Here is a 23,627-nt window from a genome sequence, read left to right on the forward strand (position 1 = left end):
TTTACTACAAGAAGTTTGGAAGAGTCCATAACTTCCCGAAAAATATCTGAAGAGAAAGAAAAAGTAGAATGGCTCAAAATCAGATGGATACAACTACGCAAAATGGAGCGCAAGGCCATGTACTACAAATACAATTGTGCTGAAAATGATGATCTCTTTAGTAAACTTGATTTAGCAAAAAGAGTTGGTCGTGGTAGAACTGTAATTATTGATTTGCCTGTTGAACTACCATTGTTGTATCCCCATGGACGACCTATTACAAACGAAGAAAAGAAAGATTTAATCGATCTCCTTAAATATATACCTCCAGAACATCACAATTTTTATAGATCGCTTCAATCAGGGACCATTGAAGAACCAACTGGAGATTCAATTGAGTCTGACGTTGAAAATGAGTAATAAAATAATTTATCAACCTATTTTATCATTGTCTATCCAACAACTGTATTACTTATTTTAAAGTTAGTATTAGTGCCAAAGTTGCCTACAAGTTCTTATCAAAAGTATGATTCACGTGTTCATGTTTAATTTTTCTTTGTATAACTTTTAGTTAAAGTAGTATCTTGTTCATTTATAAAATATATTAAAATGTTTCTACTTCGAGTGCTTTTTTTATTATGGCCAATTTACTTTACATCTACTTTCCGACTTTAACGAAAATGCGTCTTATGCAAAATGCAAGTATGGAACTGAGCCACTCAGACTAGGACAGATAAATCCAATTCAAATGTTTGTTCGAATTTTATAATTGTCAAAACTATATAGACTATTTTACACTGGATCAATAATTTTCGGTGTTTATTTAATTAATTAATTAGTTTATTAATACTTTAATACTTTATTAATCCTTACTTTACTTGTATCACTGTTGCAATTGTGTCCATGAAATAGATACTAAAATAGACCCTGACTTTCTGATTTATCATTGTTAATGGACTTACTCTTATCTGTTATTACTGATAACTGTTATCAACATTCTTTTGTATGCACACTGTAATTGTACCACTCAGGATCTTTTGTAATTCAAAATAACATCGATAAAGAAGCTATTTATGGTAAATGTTTGCAGTTTTAATGGTACAGGCGCTGACAGATGCTTCTGTGAAAGATTTTATGTGTTGGTTGGCTATAATTTTTACATTGCATATTAAAAATTAAATGGATGCATTTATCTTGCAACGGATTATAAAAAGGAAAAAAATCAAAAACTAATTGAAAGATAATTAAGTCAATGTAAAATTTTACTTGTCCTATTTAATCTATAAATAAAATTCCCAATTAATAAAGGTTGTACCAAGTGATTATAAGGCGTATATTAAAAATATAATTTAATAGATCCCTAATATGTGCGCGGTTACTGTAAATACATACACTAACCCTCTTAAATATTTTCGAATCAAAGACCGAAACTAAAAAAATCGTAAATTAGCACACCTCATCACCAAACAAATCCCAACCCCACCGTAATTCACAATACATCCGACACTTCCATTTCTCTCATCATCGCTCAAGGTCTATCGGAAGTTTTTAATTAATAATGTAAAGACTTATAGACAACACTATAACATAAATGAGAATTCTGTACACGCCTTTTTGACAACAATCGTTGCACCGGCATGTAAGTTCCATTTATATAGTGTCTCAAACCATACATAAGTAATATTGCCAGGTTTTCAACAAACCGGATAGAACGTTTTTAGTTAAGATATGTAATTGTTTTAGATGTAATTGTTTTAGCATTTTAACCCTCTATTGCATAAAGGACCCAAATGGGAACTCAAAATATAAAATTTCCATGAGTATTTGCTATCGAGAATTTTAATCGCGCACACATCTTATTCCCTCTTGGGAATTTACTTTGTTGTTGTTAGTATTTGACCCAAATTGTTACTGTTCAGGTACAGGAACATTGTGCGCTAAAGGTAAATTTTGATACTGAAAAAAGGAAATATTTTATAGTCTGTTTTTTGCAAGTTAGTAGACTTCTTTATTGCATTATTGGTTTAAATAAATTAATTTTAATAAACCTGAAGTAAACTTTCTTCTCAGAAAAAAAAATTGATGAATTTGAGAGTATTCCAACAACATCGTTTTACAACAATAAAGCAAAAACTATTCAGCCCTATAGGTTACGACAGATTCCTTCAGAAAGTGAAGATTCGGAACTATCTGATGAAGATAACGTTGAGCCGTTAGCTGTACAAACCACCAAGGCTAGAGGGCTTCAAAAATTGTAAGAAATGTAGATGAATTGCATTTTGAAGACAGTGAATTACTTCCAACCCACACATTGTAGCTCAATTCTCCTTACAAATTGTTTAGTTTTTTTTGACACCAGATTTTATAATTGAGGTAGTTCGACAAACTTGTATATACAGCGCTCAAAGAAATCCACAAAAGCCACATGTCCTGTAGAAATTGAAAATTTTATGGGGATATTGCTGTGGATGTCTCTAATAAGACAACCTAATACAAGACGCTATTGGGCTCCGAAAACAAGAATTTCACAAGTTGCAGACGTAATGCCTATCAATCGCTTTGAAACGATTAAAAGGTTTCTTCATTTTAGTAATAATTTAGAAAATACAGGGAGTCTTGATAAAATCTTGCCCCTGATTGAACAAATAAAAAGATCGTGTTTGCAGATACCTTTAGAAGAACACTTATATTGTGACGAACAAGTTATATTGTTCAAAGGACGTTCGAGTATGAAGACATACAGTCTCAAAAAGCCTCATAAATGGGAATACAAGATGTGGATTCTCTCAGGAATCTCGGGATTTTCATATAATTTTGAAATTTTGGCTGGAAAAGATAGTTACACAGAATTACAGAATGAAGTAGATTTGGGAACTGCTAGTAATGTTGCAGTTCGATTGAGCAGAGAAATACCGTCCAATAAACACCACAAACTCTTTTACGATAATTATTTTTCAAGTATACCACTGGTGTCATATTTGTCAAAACCAGACATACATTCTATCACAACAATCTGTACAAATCGAATTCTGAATTATAAAGGTTGGCAAAAGAAAGAAATTAAAAAATTACAAAGGGAAAGCATTCAGGAACACTCTGGTACTGCATCATGGTTATGAGGATACTGCAATACTCAGTCCAGTGGTTTGACAACAAAATTGTGTCTTTACTGTCAGATTATTGTGGAACTCAATCAACAGCCAAAGTGGAAAGATTCTTTCGCACCGAAAGAACTAGGAAAGAAATTGATTCATCAGACATTGTACAACAATATTACGGGCAGATGGGCGGTGTGGATCTGCAAGATTCCTTATTGGGATTATATCCAATCAAAATTAAAAGCAAAAAATGGTACCACCGTATTTTCTATCATATGCTGGATGTAGCAGTAGTCGATGGTTGGCTATTAGACAGGCGAATCAAAAAACAAATTGGAAAAACTGAAAAGATTATACCACTGCTAAATTTCAATTCAAAATTCTAGCTGAACAACTAACTAACAGTGGTGTTTTACAAAAAAGAAAAGTAGGTCGGCCTAGAAGTTCCACATCCGAACATCCATCCAAAAGAAGATGCATTGAACCTAGAACCAATATATATGTACAAATAGATCAGTTTTCACACTGGCCAAACTGTACTGTAAACAGGGAAAGATGTAAGATGATAAACTGTAAGGGAAATTCAAGGGTCCAGTGCGAGAAATGTAAGGTGCATTTATACTGTCATTCTAAAAGTAGTAATTGTTTTAAGAAGTTTCACAATTTGGAATAGTTTGATATTGACAATATATCGATCTAATGTGTATGACAATTGGTTTATATAAATAAAAGTTTTTATACATAATGTTCCCAAATGGGCACAATTTTTTTTTCTCAAAAACCGGATCATTTAAAAAAAATGTGTAACTGTGAATTCTACATACATCTATTAAGAGTAATTTAATATAATTTTATTTTATTTTGTCAAAACTTGTCCGGAGAACTGAATACGACCAAAAAATGGCAGTAGTCGAAACCGGTCGTCCTAAGCTAAATAAAATAGATTGTGAGTAAGTCTAAACTTTATCTCTATAACCCTGTTTTTAATTAATCTTTTAACAAGACCCAGATTCCAATTAAAATGTCAAACAGAAGAAGAAAGAGATGAATTGACTGCACAATGGAATATACCAAATACATACTTTTCATATGTTTCGAATTGAATGATAGAGCTCTAATTGTAAAGAAATGCAATCGTCTACTTTAATTTTAACGACTTTTCTCTACGTAAAAAGTGCAAGATATAGTGCTTTGCAGGGTAAACTGTAGACGAATTGTCGGAATAAAAGATTATTCCTAAAATCGTCCAATAGCTTCCAGCAAGCTTGAATACACAGTTCTCCTAATTCGCTATAGAATAGAAGTCTACTCACTCCTTGTTGCTTCATATAGAGGTCGCTACTAGCGTACTCAGGCATGTATGTTACTATAACAACTATATAGATAGACAGCATTTCATTTCAATCCGAACTACCACAAGTCTTCCTTATGAAACGTCAAAGATCGAAACATGTGTTGACGAATGGTAGGAAGCTATCAATAGAATAAGAAAGAGCATAAACATTAAAAAAAAGGATGATAGTATGGGACTGTATATTTGAAGCCTGCGACAAATGCGGCATGAAATTGAAAAGGCCAAAATTATTGTACCAATCACAATGGAAGAAATTAAATACCAATTTAGAGCCAATAATGGAACTTTTATGTAATACAGACCTGATCATTGATATAGAATACGAGTTTTGAGATGTTTGAGATATCTGCTTCCCACCCGTTTATAGAAAGAGGAACTTGACAGAGGCAACGTCAAAATACAACAACGGCCATGCATTTATTCAGAGCAGCTACTATGTGGATCAATATGATTTGACATGATCCACAGAGGATAAGCGTCAACAGAAGTGAATGTCTTAATGGTGGGTTTATTTAAAGAAATATTCAGGTATATCAACACTAGACAGTTCAGGTAATGTAGATATATTAGAAATATGATATTGTTAAGAACTTTTTTATTGGTTTCAGGTTTCTATGCAATAATTTTGATGAAAATAAGTCTGCAGCTCCAATATATATTCGCTAGTTGTTGACTGGCGACCAATAGTGTGTCGAAAGAACATCGCGACTGTGGCTGCATTACCATTAACTATACCTTTTGCACCCATTAGAAGGAAATAATGTCAGAATGTTTTCTATAAGCCTGAATCTAACGTGTAACTATATTTTTACAATTAAAGTAATATTATCCAAAGACAATTACAAGTTTTAAATTATTTATTTTATCGTCATTATTGTACTCATTTGCGGCAGTAATGTAACACTTTATTTTACTGAAATAAGAAGAACTTTATCTGCCGTAAGTACTAATCAAGTTGACCGAAATTGAATGCCAATATGCGATGTCAGTAATCGATTAATGATTTGAATGAAATTTCATTTTATCCTAATTATTAAAAATATTTACAAAAATAGCGGTATTATTAATTATTTATTTTATTTGAAATTATATAGTAGTGCTCACTACTATATATAATATACTAGAAATGGAAGAAGTTACATGTATGCCACTTGAAAGACCTGAAATACCTAAGAAGTTATTAGAGACAACTTCAGAACTTCTTCCAGCAAAATCTGTTGAAAAATGCTATCGGCAGTAAGAAATATTTGAAAATTGGTGTGCAATAAATAGAATTAGGTAGCAATTATAGTGAAAATGTTTTAGTAGCATATTTCTCTGAACTGTCTAAATACTATTATTCCACCATATTATTTCCACCATAAAACTATTGGATTTATGACTATATATTTTTTTTATGTTCGTGCAATAGCAAGATTACACAAAATATGACTATTTGTAAATATTAATTACGGTTGGTAATAAAATTTTGTACGCAATACGTCAGTAAACACTCTTTATCGAACTCGTCTGTTACTCGCCTCGCTCGCTCTGCTCGTAACATCAGACTCATTCGATAAAGAGTTACTATACCCACTTGGTACATAAATAACTATTATTGCCAATTTGGTTTAGCGATACTGAAGCCATTATATAACTTGTTGACCCAAGTAAATCTTTAATAATATAAAAACAAAAAGGTACTTACCTTCCTAACGTAACTAGCTTGCGGATGATGCTTCACCGGCATGAAGAGCAGCTTCGTCCTGTCGATGAACTGTATACCATCGATGGAGGCCACGCCCATATACAAAAAAATACCCAAAACCACAGCCATTGGTACCAGTTGCAAAAGAGATGACATAAAAACAGACAAGCCTGAAATAAAAACAAATTATAAATAAAATTGACCTTTAAGCAATGCTCTAAACTTAAACCCAAGATTTGAAAAATCTCTACTATATTTATATATAGGTACATTATATATTTCACCATACTGTGTTCACCATTCTTCATATTATATTAAAGATACAATAGGACTAGCGATTTTTCTGGTTTGACACTTTTTACGTTATTTATGTTCTTTCGGTTTATTTTTATTTTCGAGGGCTAAAACACGTACTCTAATTATAAATTAAAGAGCAGTGGGGATAGAATGCATCCTTGTCGGACACCACGTTCTATATTAATTATATGTATGCTGTCATGATCCACTTAAACTGAAGCTTCTTGATTCTAATATAAATATTGTGTATTTTTACTACTATTTTGTTTGGTACTTCTTCTCTTTTATTTGACTTGTCTGCTACAAACATTGGTTATCAACACAGAATTTTAACTTTATTTGCCACATTTCTGAATAATTGGACTGATATCATTAGATACTTCTATCGTAAGAAGTAGAGGCATGCATGTGTTCTTCTTCTGGGTCAGCCTAAAAGCCTTCATCGACATTCTCACCGATCTTTTGTGATAATTCAAAATAATAAAATCCGTAAATGAGTATTCAATGTAATAAAATCGTGTTCTTGACAGAACTGAATCTGTATCTGAAGTCGATCTCATCATTTCTGTTCCCCAGACCACAATTCCCCACAGCGTCCTTTGTCGATTTTAGCATTAATATCTCCTAGGTATTTTCTGCTGATTTAACAAGATCTAGAGCACCATTAAGATCTTTCAAATAATTTTCATCACTGACATAATAATATGTTGGGGCATAAACTTGAATTACGTTGGTAATGAACGGCTTTGAACTGAATTTCACAAGAAGTACTATGTCAGAGAAAGAAATATAGTTTACTACCAATTGAGCTGTGTGTTTTGCGACTACCATTACAATAAAAATACAATAAAACTAAGAAAGTTAAAATATCTAGGACACGAAATGAGGGGACAACGATATGAAATGCTAAGATAATACAGAGAAAGATAAGGGTAGGAAGGAGAGTGTAATGGTTGAAAAATTTAAAGGACTGGTTTAGATGCAGTTCTATAGAATTCTTCAGAGCAGAGGTAGATAGAGTGAAGATAGTGATGATGATATCCAACCTCCGATTGGGAGATGGCACTTAAATAAGAATTACAACTCCGTTATGGTGATTGGCATTGTTATTTCCCGCATAGTACAGTTGATATACATCAACATCACAGACTCCCGATCGCAACCATCGCATTTCACTTATTCCGAGGATGCAGATTTACATTTTTTTCATTTTTTTGGTATTTTTATGCCTCGAATATGGTTCTTACGTTCCATGTTGCTATTTTGCAAGGATTTCGCATAGTAACGATATAAGAGAGGCCTACAGAAGAATTTTCTTGGATGTAGAAGGTTCGAAATTCCGAACTACTAGAAAGCTGGGGTACTTCGGACATGTTTTTTTGGGTGGTTTTCGTGGTAAGAACAGAGTGATACTTGTAAACAATGCTACCATAACCTCCTACAACTATTGTCAATGAGAAATAATTTTCAAGTTTCTAGTGTCATAACAGAGTATATAGGTCAGTTCAACTAGTTTTTTCATAACTGTTGGAGTAAAGCTTTATGTTTCCAAATTCTTATGACATAAAAAGCAAAAAGAATACGCTTTAAATGCAATTTTATTTGATTACATACATTCGTTTTTTATAGTTCAAGTATTTAAAATGTTTATTGTCAATAATTTCGTTCATATTTTCTGATAGACTACAAATAACTTACCTATGAATAGAGCAACAAATAATGCAGACATTCTCTGTTCCTTTACTTCTATCAAGTGTGGTTTTTCTCCAGGAGCATGAGTTCTAGACATGACTGTCAAAGCTGAAGTATGGACGATCGATCGGACAGCTGCTACGCACATCCAGGGAAAGCCTAGGAAGCCGCAGAGGATATTGATAAGACAGATGATAACGATGTCTAAGTGTAGGCCGGTACCTTTCTTCAATTTTCTCTCCGGCTTGCTGATGATCAATCTAAAAAAACAACAATGCAAAATAAGTTAAATGCAATAATAGCTTCTATGTTAAGAGATGAATGTATTTTTTGCACGATAAAATTGCTGCTTGAAGTGTAATCTTAAGAACATTTGCTGTAAAACAAAAAAGGATGGTAGCCGCTGACGGATATTTATTGCCCTACGTAGTTCATTCTATACATTTTAAATTACTGCCTTATTAGCCGTTTTGACAAGTATCTGGCTTGTAGCAATTATAATCTGTTTAAACCTAAAAAGTGGATTGTTGGTAAAACATTTTTGGTAAAATATAATACTAAAATTTCATCCTTTACTTAAATTTCATTTGTCACTCAATTTGTTAAATAATCTTTATTTTATGACCAATTTTCCTTGTAATCCAAACTCTTCGTGTTTAATTTTATTCCAGTTAATACCCAAAACAGCTACCTATAGATTTTCCATTTTCCAGGTCATTTGACACCTCCTTCAACCAATTTCTGGTTAGAAAATTCAATGAAACCGTAAATTTTGAAACACCACTAACTATATTATGTAAATCAACTATTAGGTTCAGTTGCATACTTTTGAAACGCGTAAAGAGAGCCTTCTATATAGTAGGAACTAAGTATCGTTCAGAGAATTGATTGTCCCACTTGTTTCGCTTATACTATTCTTAAATATTCAGTACACACACATAATGTATATATTAAAAGAATAAATGAAAACAGAAGTAGGTACACGAAATAAAAAGAGACCAACATATCTTGAAGACTATGATTGTGAGTATAACGGTATAATACAGATATGACTCTACTAGCAGCTTTATCAGTAGAGCAATTTCTTGATGATGTTCCTGAAACCCTCTCTGAAGCAATCAAGAACGTGGAATGGAAACAAGCAATGAGCGATGAACTTCAGTCTTTGGAAGAAAACAATACGTACCTAGACAGTGAAACAACCAGAAAATGTGAGTGTAATATACTGAGCATATTATACTCACATGAGTGATATTAGTGAAAATATGTATGCACCAGTAGCAAGAATGGCTACAAGTAGAGTAAAACTGTCATTGTATGTAGAATATGATCTTTTTGTAACACAGCTAGATATTTCGTATTCCATCTATAAGAAGACTTTTTCCATCACGCATCCCTAAACTTTTATGGTTAGTGTTTTTTAATAGCGTTTTCAGAGTTTTTGGTCGTAGTCTGGAATAATAGGTAAACATGAAGACATTGCAGAAATCTGAACAAATTCTCAAAAAACACAACAAACAGTAAAGAAACCCTGGACGATTAAAGAAATTATTGAGTAAAGTGAAAGAAAACGTTACAATAAAACGACAAAAAGAAATTTAGAGAGATACATGGACCGATAAAAACAAAAATAATTAAAGCAAAAGAAAACTGGAGGACAAAAATGTGTGAAGATCTAGAATTTTTAAAGAAATGACAGAATGATCTATAAGAAAATAAAAGAACTCGCCGAAAAAAAAAAAAAAAAACAATAGAGCAAAAAATATACCTACTAACAAGTACAGACAACAAAATATTAATAAACAAAAGTCGAAGAACAAAACGACTTACTTCGGACCATATTTCAAGGTAAGGTGCATGGCAAAAGAGATCCAGGAAGAAGAAGAATATCCTATCCTGGCTTTATAACCTAAGAAAATGGTTTAACTTAACTACTACCGAACATTTTACTTTTTAGGGTAGCAGTCAACAAAGTCAAAATAGTCATGTTAGTGCCATAAGAATGAATACAAAAGAATCATCAGATTTTATTGATGTGGTTCTGAAAATATTTTATTATGCAATTTCTATATATTATCTATCTATATTTCCAATAAATAGAGTAGCTTTTATTGCATTCCTTAGTTTTTTATTCTCTGACATTACAATCCTGATAAACAATAAATATAATTACTATATAACCAAAAAGCATACTAAAAACTGATTAAAAAAAAACTATTTAAAGAAGAACATGCAGTATTCTCAATCTCAACTAAAAACACATTCAGAGAAATGTTTAATACGATATTTAAAGGTATAGGAAATGTTGCCATTATACAATAGATGGCGGTATGCGTTATACTCCAAGAAAACTTCATTTAACAAAAAAACTATTATTTTTCATTGTTAATAGGCCTTATTGATTGTTAAATTGCAACAAATGCAATTTAGTGTGTACTGGGAGACTTTCTTGAAGTTGTTCTGAATTCAACAGTGCTTAACACAATAATTATGACATTCTTTTGGCCGGAAATATTTAGTTCCTGAGTAGGTATTCGATGGTATTTGAAAAAAACGCAAAATTATTAACTTTCAAATACATTCGAAATAAATTTTTGACAACTATATTTTTTTTTGAAAACAAACCACAATAATTGTATACATTCTGAAATATGTAAATATACTTTACTTGTAGAGAAAACGATCTTTTTTTAAGGTCTCAAATAAATTATATAATTACAAATAGATATCTGAATGTCTAAGGGCCGATTGTTCGAACGCTAATCAAAACTTGATTGGTTGATTACGTTGACTGATTCATTTTATTTAATTTTTATTATTTTAATTTAAAATAAACCATAATTAAACTCTTTCTGATGTTAATTTCATGTTTTTATTTACAAATCAATAATAATAATAAGCAATTTTTAATAATTTTGACAGCTGCTGTGACGTATTTGCTTGTAATTAAATATTTGATTACAATCAAGTTTTGATTAGCGTTAGAACAACCGGCCCTAAAACCGGTTTAGATTCTCCTAAGTACTTTATTTTAAACTTGTTTCTGGCATTGACATGCAAATAATACGAGGTTAAACAATTTTTTTTAACCAAATCTTTTTTTTTTATTTAAATTTTTTATTCACATAGGCATGATTTCTATGTATTTCAACTTTGTTTTGTTTAAATTCTTAATGTTCTCACTTTATAGTTTAAGGGAGAAGCAGAAGAGGGAGAGGTTGAAAAAGTTTTTTTGTTTTTAAAATAGAAACTGCAAGGTTCAGAAACATTTTTATCTTTTAAGCAATTATGTTAGTTAAACTGTTTAAGTTTTTGTGATGAATTATGATTTTTTAATTAAAATCCTCCAGTTTAATCGTTTGAGGTTTTATTTATATTAAGTTAAAATCCTAATCGTTAAGATTTGTGATACTTAACACAAACTTACTCAGAAATTTGTGTTTCCATAAAAAGCAAAATATAAACCAACATAGCAGGAACTATGGACGCGAACATTATCCAAACAGGAATACCGCTTGGAGGTATAAACCATCCTCTCAATTCAGCACTTGACGGCTTCAGCCCGCCTATAGGTACATTGAGTTTCTCCGTATATGTTGCAGGGATCACGTAGTCGACGCTGACCATTATAACTATTGCTATTGGTACACCGAAGTCTCCCAGAGCTCTTCTAGCCTAAAAAAAATACATGGATAAGTAAGTATGGATTACAATTGGGCCTGAAGATAATTTTAAAAAGAAATCAGTATTTGATTATCCATTCTTTGAATAAAGGAAACAACAGATTAATAATGTTTTCCTCGGCAGTATGTTTAATTTTTAAAAGATAAGTTTAGATACGGAATTAATCCATTCTTTCCCTTTGATGATTCGATACTGTGTTTTTGTTATCCTTCTAAATAATTGTTATTGCTTCAAGTAGTATAAAATGTTTTTGGAAGATTATTTTGCTTTTAAATGACTAAATGGAAAAATTTAAGGTAGATACATGTAAATATAAATGTTACAGTTTCGCAACTTTATATAAACAATGTTAAAATATTAACAGACTTTTTGTTAGTTTTGGTTGTCCTCGTATACTTATTCGCTTACAAAAAAATAGACACTATTGAACAATAAAGGGTTGTGTATACAATGTTGCAAGGGGAGACTGTTCATTTATACATTGTTGTTAACAAAGAACCATAGAGGAATAAGTGTTAAAATTGCAGATCGCCTGAGTAATTATCGCCCACATACCGGTCGCCCCAACTTTAAAATTAAAAAACAATTATTGAATTAAGCGCCGTTTTTCAGAAAGACTAGTCCCATCTGCTAAACCACACAGACGATTGTGTGAGTTATGGGGTAGCGTCTCTAGCATCTAGCTTGCGACTCTAGTGTTTCCTGAGATACCTATCATATTCTAATATATTCCTGTTATGATTTCATCCGTAGACAAGCGGTTTGTGTGATATATAGATAACCAAAGTTTGTATTATATTTAGTTTCGTATAGTTGTTTTTACATCAATTCATTTACCTTTGGTACAGCATGTCGGGTTATCATTAAGTACTGGTTTTTGTATCTTTTTCACGAGTACTTTAATTTGTAATTATTAAGGATTTATGAGAATTGAATGTATATTATATGTTATTTGTTTAATAATTTTATTTATTTTGAATAGAGTTTCACATTTCTCTTGCTTATTATTTGTTAACGGTAAAATATATACTTAATGCGAAAGTGAGAAATCAGCGCGTTCTAGATTGAACATAGGCATTCTCCTTCCTTTCTGATGGCATCATGTTATATAGAGGTCATTGTATGTGCAGAACGCAACAATAAAAACTTTTTACAGGTGTATTACAGAAAATATCCCATGTAAAGTATGTGCCTCCTAGAGGCGGGATAACGACGGCTTCAAGAGCAGTCCTTACAGTAGGGATCCTCTGTACATAAAAATGTAAGCGGGTGTGAGATAAAACTGCACTTTCATTGCACTGGTGGTGTCGCTAAATCGTGCAGGACGTGCCAGGCTACAATAATGAAAAGATCTTCTCCAATGTAATAAAGATTATACTAAAATGAGGAAATCTGCTCAGGTAAAATATTCCGGAAGCAAACAGATCCTCTGTTCGGATTTCCCGGTAAGGACTATTTCAGGCAGAACGCCATTACAGGCTAGAAAAATCATTATAGAGTCTTGGAATCTTAGAAGACTTAAAGGTAAGAGTAAGGAGTTGGTAGATGCGATTAAAAGGTTAGTAGAAATTGCTTACATTCAAGAGACAAGGTGGAGAGAACAAAAAGTGAAAGAACTAGGTGGAGGATGCAAATTGTAGTATCTGGGCAAAAGTAACATTAGGCCTAAACAGGACCAGAGGAAGATCACTCAAAACGCTGTGCTGATCAAATATCACAAATAGTAGGCAGATCTATGTATGATTGCATTCAAACGGTTGCAAATAGAGATGAATGGCGTCAAAAAATACTTCACATATAAATGTATACCTACTACTTATGCCACGATGCTCGTACTCGAACAATCGACTACTCTTCTATTATACATTCTAGTTTGTCGGCTGTGGAAGCGTATACTTGATTATGCTAGTTTTGATACGCCTAGATTCAAGTTGGACTAGTATGATATTGTTATGAGTACCAGAGCTCAAATGAATTGCTGGTAACGAGTTTGCTGGTGGTATTGCTGAAGAAGGAGCCAGAGATCCTTTTCTAGAACTAGAATCATTCTGCGATGTACCAAAAAATGGAAAAATTAAAATCTAAGAAGCAAATTTGTGCAGTGCAGTCCACTGCGATCATAGTTCAGGTCAAAGTCAAATGGAAAATTATGAAACGTTATGAGCTATGAAAAAATACAGTTAGAGCTTCATAAAACTATACACAGTATAATCACCAATTTTACAGCAATATTATATTTGTAAAACGAATAGAAGTATAGTATAGACTACTTTAAAGCTTGATCTTTTGGACTGAAACATAGATGTAGGGTATGCATAAAAGATCTTTCACGTCGCAGCGTGGAAGTGTCTGATCCTTTTGAAATAAAAATTTATAAAGACATGTAGTTAGGAAACCAAACTCTTTATAAAAATCAAGGCAAAGAGAGTTATCACGATAAATGAATATTGAATACCCAAGTATTGGTACCTAGTTTGTATATTTGGAGCTAAGAAGAACAGAGAACAGCAGGGAGATACTGGATTCCATCAAAATAAGAAAACTACAATATCTGGATCATATAACACGTGGTGACAGATATGAATTCCTACAACTAATAATGCAGGGAAAGATTCAAGGAAAGCGCAGCATAGGTAGAAGAAGAATGTCCTGGCTGAGAAACCTCAGCGAATGGTTTGGATGCAGCTCAACTGAATTCTTTCGGGCTGTAGTGTCAAAAGTTAGAATAGCAGTGATGATTGCCAACCTTCGTCGCGGAGATGACACGCAAAGAAGAAGATATTTGGAGCGTTCAATATACTTTTTTACTATTTATAATTAAATGCGTTTAATAAAGCTCTGATACATTTAAGTCACTACATTATTTGTATATTGTCGTGTTGATTACTTACACTTCGTCCTAAGAATTGACTGTTTCTAAACATCCTCAAGTAATAAGCTATTGCGAAAGTTCCTATCGTCAGAACAGTACAAAACAAGGCCGTATTTGGTTGATTTATGGGGTTCCCGTGAGCATCTTTCATTGGAATTTTAACCACGTCCACACTGACGTCAGTACTATTATCACCGATGAACGTATCGTTTTGCCCCAATGGAAAAGTCACCGCGTTCATACAATAATCAGGTAATAAAGGATGTTTACCGTATGCGGCGAACAGGTTCATCATACTTTCCATTATATATAGTAATACTATGAGCGTTGAGAAAATGTCTTCTGTAAATCTAGTAAATAATTTTACCAAAACGCTGCCTTCGAATGATGCTATTAGCACGCCGAGAACTCCCAGCCAAAGTCCGATAAATACCCTCGTCGGTAAAAATGGAATGTTCATGGATTTACAAAATTCGAACAAACTTTCGTCAAAGAGTAAGAGAGCTCCTGTCGTGCCGACTATAAGAATAGGCTGGGCTGAGGTGAGAGCGAAAATTATCCCTCCGATGCTGGTGCATAAAAGGGTTTCTGATATGCCGATAAGATTTTCCGTTTTGTCACCCGTGAGGCCGCCAAACGCTATAGCACCTGATACGGCGGCGAAGTACATGAAGATGGCCGCTGCCACGCATTGAGAGTTTAGACCGTCGACGATGTCGCTTTTGTAGAACGGGTAACGACGCTTTAAGTCTCTGATTAGGCCTCCCCACGGACGGCAGGTGCGCTCCAAGGGGTCGTCAAATGGGGGCTTTTTATCGCCATCTGAAAACAAAACACAATATCAGACAATGTAACTAATAGGTATATTCTATTTTCATACTAATTTATACCTTCACAAAATACATATTTTGAAAAATGGGGTCTTCCACCAAATCCTACAAAGACAGAAGTTACTGTTTTACATTTAAATAATCGCGAAGTAAACCACAGACTAAACTTAGAAAGCGAAGAAGTTATTCTAAAACATAACACAAACCCAAAATATCTTGGTGTAATACTAGATCGCATTTTAACTTTCAAGCAACACTTACGTAACTGCACCTAAAATAAAAACTCCTAACATCATTCATACGCTTCCAAACACTTCTTGGGGAGCCAATGCAGACACAATCAGGCCAAGAGCCCTTGCATTATTCTATTCAACAGTCGAATATTGTGCTCCAGTCGGACTAAATAGTCACAACACTAACATTCTAGATGTATAATTAAATCAAACCATGAGATATATTACGGGGACCGTAAAGAGTAAGCCAACTCAATGGCTTCCGGTTTTAAGCAACACTGCACCATCCAAAACACGACTAGAAACGAAGAAGTGAACAACGCATACCTCGATGTCTTCGAAAATATTCCTATGAGTACCGAATACTTCACTAATTAAAAGAACAGCAAGAGATTGGTCTTCTGTGGTTTAAAATCTCATTGCTCAATGATCCATTCTTTAGGTGAGGTAATACCACAGCCAACCTCCGGGCGTTTTTAAAGAAAGACCAATGGTATATTCTGAATTTAAATTATGGATTGACTTAATGGCCGAATCGCTCCAGATAAGAAACTCCAAGACTCACATTAAAAAAAAACCAGACGCCTATTTGGTATCAGAAACCTACATACAACTTACCTTGAGACAATAAAGGCTTCACTATAATCCCTTGAGCTTCTTGAGCCTTCCTTAACGCGTTTTCCTTCCGTCTCTTGATTGCTTCACTTTTGGCCTTGATCTCTTCGATAGGCAGCAAAGCCTGTCGCTCCCAGTCGCCGGGAGGCAACACAATACTGTCGTCTAGAAATTCGTTTATTGCTGATAATAATTCTTTTCTATTTTCCGCTTTGTAAGCTATATTGTGGAATTGCTGATTGGCCATTAAGGTTGATATGGATCGACCGACTTCGTGGTAATCGATGTTTGGCAGTTTGGGACCCAGTAGGAGAAATATGAATCTGAAAATATAAACATAAATATAAAACAAAGAAATAATAACGTATGATCCTAAAGTTTTGGGAAAAATTTCACCTAGTCTGATTGAGAAGCCAAATGCATTTAACAAAGAAGGCCATGGAATTGAAATGTCATCAGTTATTGACATTTAATAAACAAAGCAGAATATTTTGGTTTGTGCTCTGCAAAATGTCTTATAAAATTGATATTCGTCGAGGTGTTTATAATATGGTTGGGCGAATGTCGAAACGAGATATTGTTAATATTTATCGAGATCAAAACTTAAGCAAATCGACAATTTATCGCACAATCAGAGAATGTGAAGAAGGGATACCATGTGTTAACTTGCGTAAAAGTGGCCGACCGCGGATTTTGAACCATATAAGAGAGGCAAGACTGATTGAAGCAGCTAAGAACAAAATTGGGGTCTCACAGCGAAAACTGGCCAGAAGATTTCATGTTGGAAAGACTACAGTATACAGGACCCTATCGAGTAACAATATTATCTACCGGAAAAAAAGGAAAGCTCTAAAATACACAGAGGATCAATTAGAGAGAATTCCGAGATGTTGCCGCACGTTAAGGCGAGTGCATTTCGTCAACAAGCTGATCGTGATGGACGATGAAAAATATTTTACTTTGTCCAACTCTGAGATGAAGGGTAACGATGGGTTTTACACGAACGATTACGAAAATGTACCTGATGAAATAAAATTCAAAAGTAAGAAAAAATTTGAGGACAAAATTTGGTATGGTGTGCAATTTCTGAGTCTGGCTTTATCTCACAGCCCTATATTGGTGTTGTTTGAGGCGAAGCCTTAAACGCAAATAATTATATTCAAAGATGTCTCTCTAAATTGCTTCAGTTTGTGAACACACATCATGCAAATGATCAAATAGTCTTTTGGCCAGATCTTGCTTCATGTCATTACGCGAGGATCACAAGGGACTGGTACGAAACTAACAACATTACCTTTGTACCGAAAGCAGACAATCCCCCCACCTACCTCAGGCTCGTCCAATTGAAGAGTTCTGGGCAATATTAAGTCGGAAAGTCTATAATAACGGATGGGAAGCACAAAATCAGGAACAGTTAAGACGCCGCATATATACAAAAATTAGAGAAATTGACGCCGAGGTCGTCCAAAGGATGATGCAACGTGTCAGGGGAATTATTAGGCAAATCGAAAATAATGGTCCTTTGTCTGTCATTTGAATTTTGATTTATAATAAGGATAGTTAAGTTAAATTGTTGAATAATTTAATAAAAATATAAGATTATTGTGGTCAGAGTTATATGCTTTTGAAATTTTTCCCAAAACTTTAGGACCATACGTTATAGACAATCATTTCATTATATCCCTTAAAGAAAACTTGAATTAGCAGACTACTTGTAAATAAAATAATAATTGCATACATAACTAATATGAAGCCTCGGACTGATGGAATGACAAGGACCAGGGCAAAAAAGAAGGACAAGGAAATAATCATCGAAAAATTCGATTAGACAAGTCTTATAAAACATCAGATCACTAAATACAAGAGACTAAGAAATATGTCAGGTACTGAAGGAGAAACAATCGTTGGAAGACGAAATAAAAAGGAAGACAACAGCTAACCATCTCATAAATACATTATTATTTAAGTATATCCGGAGAGAAATTCGACTGGGATGTGTTTTGTCGGTATTACTACTAAATATTTACTTTAAACATCTTTTAGAGACAGAAACTATGGACGAAATTTTGGTCAATGGAGATTTATGAATAATTCCAATTACCACCTCGCAAGCTGTACACGTGGAAATCCCCTCAAGACAGACCCGGGAGAATTATTAGAAATCAAATAGACCACATTTTAGTAAATAAAAGATTTCGAAATAGCTTTACATCTGTCAAGACTTATCCTGGAGCAGACTTGGAGACAGACCACGTTGTGGAGTGACTGCGATTAGAGACGAATCGAACAAAGAACAAACGATCAAACATATGACCCAAACATAGAAAAATGACCCAAACAAATATAAAACCATAAATATATTAATAAGAACGAAAATCAGAGAGGCGAAAGAAAAAGAAGCAAGGGAAAGATGCGAAGAAATTGAGACTGCAGTCAAAGTACGATAGTCACAATGTACATAGGAAAGTTAAACAACTCACAGGGGGACTAAGACGAAGGCAGAAAGGAAATATAACTGATTCTGGCGGAAACATCATCTTAGACATCAGAGTAAAATAAGAACGTGGAAAGAATATCTAGAAAAATTATTTGAAGACCAAAGAGATAACACATTTGAGCTAGAAGAAGAGGTAAATGATAGACCAAGAATATTACAGCAGGAAGTTTATTCCGCAATAACACAGTTAAAGGATGACAAAGCGGCAGGCCCTGATAATATACAACCAGAACTACTCAAACTAATGGACAACGAATCAATAGCAATAATCAAAAAGATATTCAACAACATATACAACTCTGGAGAAATACCAACAGAATGGCTGAAATATGAGTTTATTGATCTTCCAAAAAAAACTAGGAGCCAAAAAATGCGAAAGTTACCGTACTATAAGCCTCATGAGTCATCTCCTAAAATTGTTCCTAAAGATAATTCATAGAAGAATCTAGAAGCTGTGTGGAAGTCAAATTTCCCCCAACCAGTTCGGGTTCACAAATGCTGTTGGTACTAGAGAGGCTTTGTTCTCAGTACAAGTCTTATTCCAGAGATGCAGAGACATCAACTGCGACGTATACGCATGTCTGGTTGATTACGAGAAAGCGTTTGATCAAGTACAGTACGCCAAGATGATGCAAATACTAAAAGAAGCAGGAATTAACAACCAAGATCTGAAGATAATTAGAAATCATGCGTGGAGTGAGGCAAGGCTGTATTTTGTCTCCTCTAATCTTCAATCTGTACTCTGAATGAATATTTATCGAAGCTTTGCACGAAACTGAAAAAGGTATTCTACTAAATGGTTACCGGCTAAACAACATCAGATATGCAGATGACACCATAGTATTTGCGGACAACTTAGAAGACCTACAAGTTCCTATGAACAAAATCACGTATTACAGTCAACAATATGGACTCAATATATACATTAAGAAGACAAAGCATATGATAATAAGCAAGAAAAGGATAACAGAAGGTCAACTCTACGTCTAATATTTATCGAGATCAAAACATAAGCAAATCGACAATTTATCGCACAATCAGAGAATGTGAAGAAGGGATACCATGTGTTAACTTGCGTAAAAGTGGCCGACCGCGGATTTTGAACCATATAAGAGAGGCAAGACTGATTGAAGCAGCTAAGAACAAAATTGGGGTCTCACAGCGAAAACTGGCCAAAAGATTTCATGTTGGAAAGACTACAGTATACAGGACCCTATCGAGTAACAATATTATCTACCGGAAAAAAACGAAAGCTCTAAAATACACAGAGGATCAATTAGAGAGAATTCCGAGATGTTGCCGCACATTAAGGCGAGTGCATTTCGTCAACAAGCTGATCGTGATGGACGATGAAAAATATTTTACTTTGTTCAACTCTGAGATGAAGGGTAACGATGGGTTTTACACGAACGATTACGAAAATGTACCTGATGAAATAAAATTCAAAAGTAAGAAAAAATTTGAGGACAAAATTTGGTATGGTGTGCAATTTCTGAGTCTGGCTTTATCTCACAGCCCTATATTGGTGTTGTTTGAGGCGAAGCCTTAAACGCAAATAATTATATTCAAAGATGTCTCTCTAAATTGCATCAGTTTGTGAACACACATCATGCAAATGATCAAATAGTCTTTTGGCCAGATCTTGCTCATGTCATTACGCGAGGATCACAAGGGACTGGTACGAAACTAACAACATTACCTTTGTACCGAAAGCAGACAATCCCCCCCCACCTACCTCAGGCTCGTCCAATTGAAGAGTTCTGGGCAATATTAAGTCGGAAAGTCTATAATAACGGATGGGAAGCACAAAATCAGGAACAGTTAAGACGCCGCATATATACAAAAATTAGAGAAATTGACGCCGAGGTCGTCCACAGGATGATGCAACGTGTCAGGGGAATTATTAGGCAAATCGAAAATAATGGTCCTTTGTCTGTGATTTGAATTTTGATTTATAATAAGGATAGTTAAGTTAAATTGTTGAATAATTTAATAAAAATATAAGATTATTGTGGTCAGAGTTATATGCTTTTGAAATTTTTCCCAAAACTTTAGGACCATACGTTATAGACAATCATTTCATTATATCCCTTAAAGAAAACTTGAATTAGCAGACTACCTGTAAATAAAATAATAATTGCATACATAACTAATATGAAGCCTCGGACTGATGGAATGACAAGGACCAGAGCAAAAAAGAAGGACAAGGAAAAAATCATCGAAAAATTCGATTAGACAAGTCTTATAAAACATCAGATCACTAAATACAAGATACTAAGAAATATGCCAGGTACTGAAGGAGAAACAATCGTTGGAAGACGAAATAAAAAGGAAGACACCAGCTAACTATCTCATAAATACATTATTGTTTAAGTATATCCGGAGAGAAATTCGACTGGGATGTGTTTTGTCGGTATTACTACTAAATATTTACTTTAAACATCTTTTAGAGACAGAAACTATGGACGAAATTTTGGTCAATGGAGATTTATGAATAATTAATCTCTGATACGCTGAGAATACCCTATATGTAGATAGCGCAGTGTCTATATTACCCAAAGAACTTACCTAACTGGAATGTCAACTTCAATCAACGAAGGAATAACGATTCCCTCTGCCAACCGGATAAAAGCAATCGCAGGCTGTTCCAGAAAATCCACCTCACCAACAAGAACAGTGGACCCTTGAGCGCCGATAGGAATCTTCTTGAGTATAGCGTCATTATGAGCCTTCCTGATATCATCATTGCTAGTGTTAAATGGATAGGCATCGTCTTTCATATCTATAATTGTCTGCTGCTTATCGTTAGACTTCAATAACGCATCGTGTGATGGATCTCCATTTTTTATCGAGCCGTCTATGGAGAAACTCACTTTTCGCTTTTCCGCTTCGGATAAATTCTAAAGAAAAAGAAAATGCAAAATTTAGGTAAAGTTTGTATTGGCTTTGTAAAATTTTCTCTGCATTTAATGAAATACTCTTGTATATAAGAAGCGGATAGGAAAGTCCTAAAACTTATCTTTGGGAAAACATTGGAGATCACAATATCTATTCAGAAATGCTTTAGTTATCAAAAATGGCTTTAGTTGGCATTCTTTATCTGTAGTGCGATAATCAACAATTCAAAATAAATATTGGAAAATGTTCCCGATAAATTCCAATAAAAGTTTCCATAAAATCCGGATATAAATTTCTTTTGTAGAAACATTTTACAGCTCGTCAGTCTGGATATTTCATGGGAAAAGAATTCCAATTTTGCGAAATTCTGTGTAAAGCTAACTAAAAATGCCGAGTATGTATCTGTATAGCCGTTAACTTAATATTATCTCAACTTTAATATCCAACTTCATAAAATGCAGAAAAATTTAAAGATTTTTAATTAAAATGCATTATTCTAAAAACACAGTACCGAAAGATTACAGTGCGTTCGTTAAATTTGATTTATCTCTGAAAATATTCGGTCTTGAAATCTGAAAATTTATATCTTCGTATAACTGTAGCTGATCAACACATCTATAATATTGACCGCTCGCAATCACATCAGATAATACAAAAAGTCATCATGCACTGTATTATTTTGAATATATACAAGCAAAACTCGATTTCTATCAATCAGAAGAACAGGCAGGATTTCGAGCGGGACACGGAACAAACGACCATTTGCAATGCCTTAAAACCCATTTTAAAAATCTATCGAATATAAACAGACCCCTTACTCTTATCTTTGTCGATTTCCACAAAGCATTTGACACAGTCGAAACAGTTGCTATCTTAAAAGCACTATCAGAATGCAGAATAGATCACAGGTATGCAAATATTATTCGAAATATATACGAAAATGCGACAACAACCGTTAACCTCCATTGCATGACTGAGAAGATAAAAATTGACAGAGGGGTGCGGCAGGGAGATACCTTGTCGCCAAAACTATTTATAACAGTTATGGAGTACGCATTTAAACGGCTAGAGTGGGAATCAAAGGGTATTAGCATCGATGGAAAGATATTCAATCATCTCAGATATGCCGATGATATTGTTCTCATAACAGACAACTTAGGAGAAGCCAGAGTTATGCTACAACAACTACAGCAAGTAACCCAGAAAGTCGGTTTAAAAATAAACTATGGAAAAACAAAAATGATGACCAATCTCGTCCCCAATGAGCTAATAGAAATCGAAAAGTCGCCCATAGAACTTGTGGAAAAATATGTGTATTTGGGTCAGGAAATAAGGTTAACGCGAGATTACCAAACATGCGAGCTACTCAGAAGAATAAGTCTGGGTTGGGCTGCATTCGGAAAAATGAGAGACGTATTTAAAACAAATATACCGATCCATTTAAAAAGAAAAGCTTTTAACCAGTGCGTTCTACCAGTCCTCACATACGGAGCAGAAACCTTAACTCTCACAAAAACATCAGCCTAAAAATTGAGAAGGACACAACGAAAGATGGAGAGATCAATGCTTGGAATAAGCTTAAGAAATAGAATAAGAAACGAGGAAGTTTGTAGACGAACCGGAGTGGAAGACATTATCGAACATATTACAAAACAAAAATGGAGATGGGCAGGACATGTTGCAAGAATGAAAGACGACAGTTGGACAAAAAAATTGCTTGAGTGGAGACCACGGGCTGACAAGCGAAGCCGAGGAAGACCCCCAACGCGATGGACCGACGACCTCAAAAGAATCGTGACCAATTGGATAGCAGAGGCGCAGAACAGAAGCAGATGGAAAAGTCTAGAGGAGGCCTATGTTCAACAATGGACAACTCAGGGCTGATTGATGA

At 34.1% G+C, this 23,627-nt stretch overlaps 1 protein-coding gene across 7 annotated transcripts in view; it reads right to left on the bottom strand.

Moving 5' to 3' along the window:
* LOC140439223 (band 3 anion transport protein-like) overlaps positions 1 to 23,627 on the bottom strand; it is a 453,371-nt gene that overhangs the window by 80,214 nt on the left and 349,530 nt on the right. For all 7 annotated transcript variants that reach the window (XM_072529000.1, XM_072528998.1, XM_072529003.1 and 4 more), the window contains 6 exons: positions 21,407 to 21,738; positions 16,345 to 16,664; positions 14,683 to 15,485; positions 11,535 to 11,782; positions 8,114 to 8,367; positions 6,119 to 6,288 (listed from right to left, as the gene is read on the bottom strand). In XM_072529000.1, the coding sequence (XP_072385101.1) occupies positions 6,119 to 6,288; positions 8,114 to 8,367; positions 11,535 to 11,782; positions 14,683 to 15,485; positions 16,345 to 16,664; positions 21,407 to 21,738 (2,127 nt within the window). The remainder of the gene's footprint in view (positions 1 to 6,118; positions 6,289 to 8,113; positions 8,368 to 11,534; positions 11,783 to 14,682; positions 15,486 to 16,344; positions 16,665 to 21,406; positions 21,739 to 23,627) is intronic.

The sequence above is a fragment of the Diabrotica undecimpunctata genome, chromosome 4 (genome assembly GCF_040954645.1).
Source record: "Diabrotica undecimpunctata isolate CICGRU chromosome 4, icDiaUnde3, whole genome shotgun sequence".
NCBI classification, from domain to species: domain Eukaryota; kingdom Metazoa; phylum Arthropoda; class Insecta; order Coleoptera; family Chrysomelidae; genus Diabrotica; species Diabrotica undecimpunctata.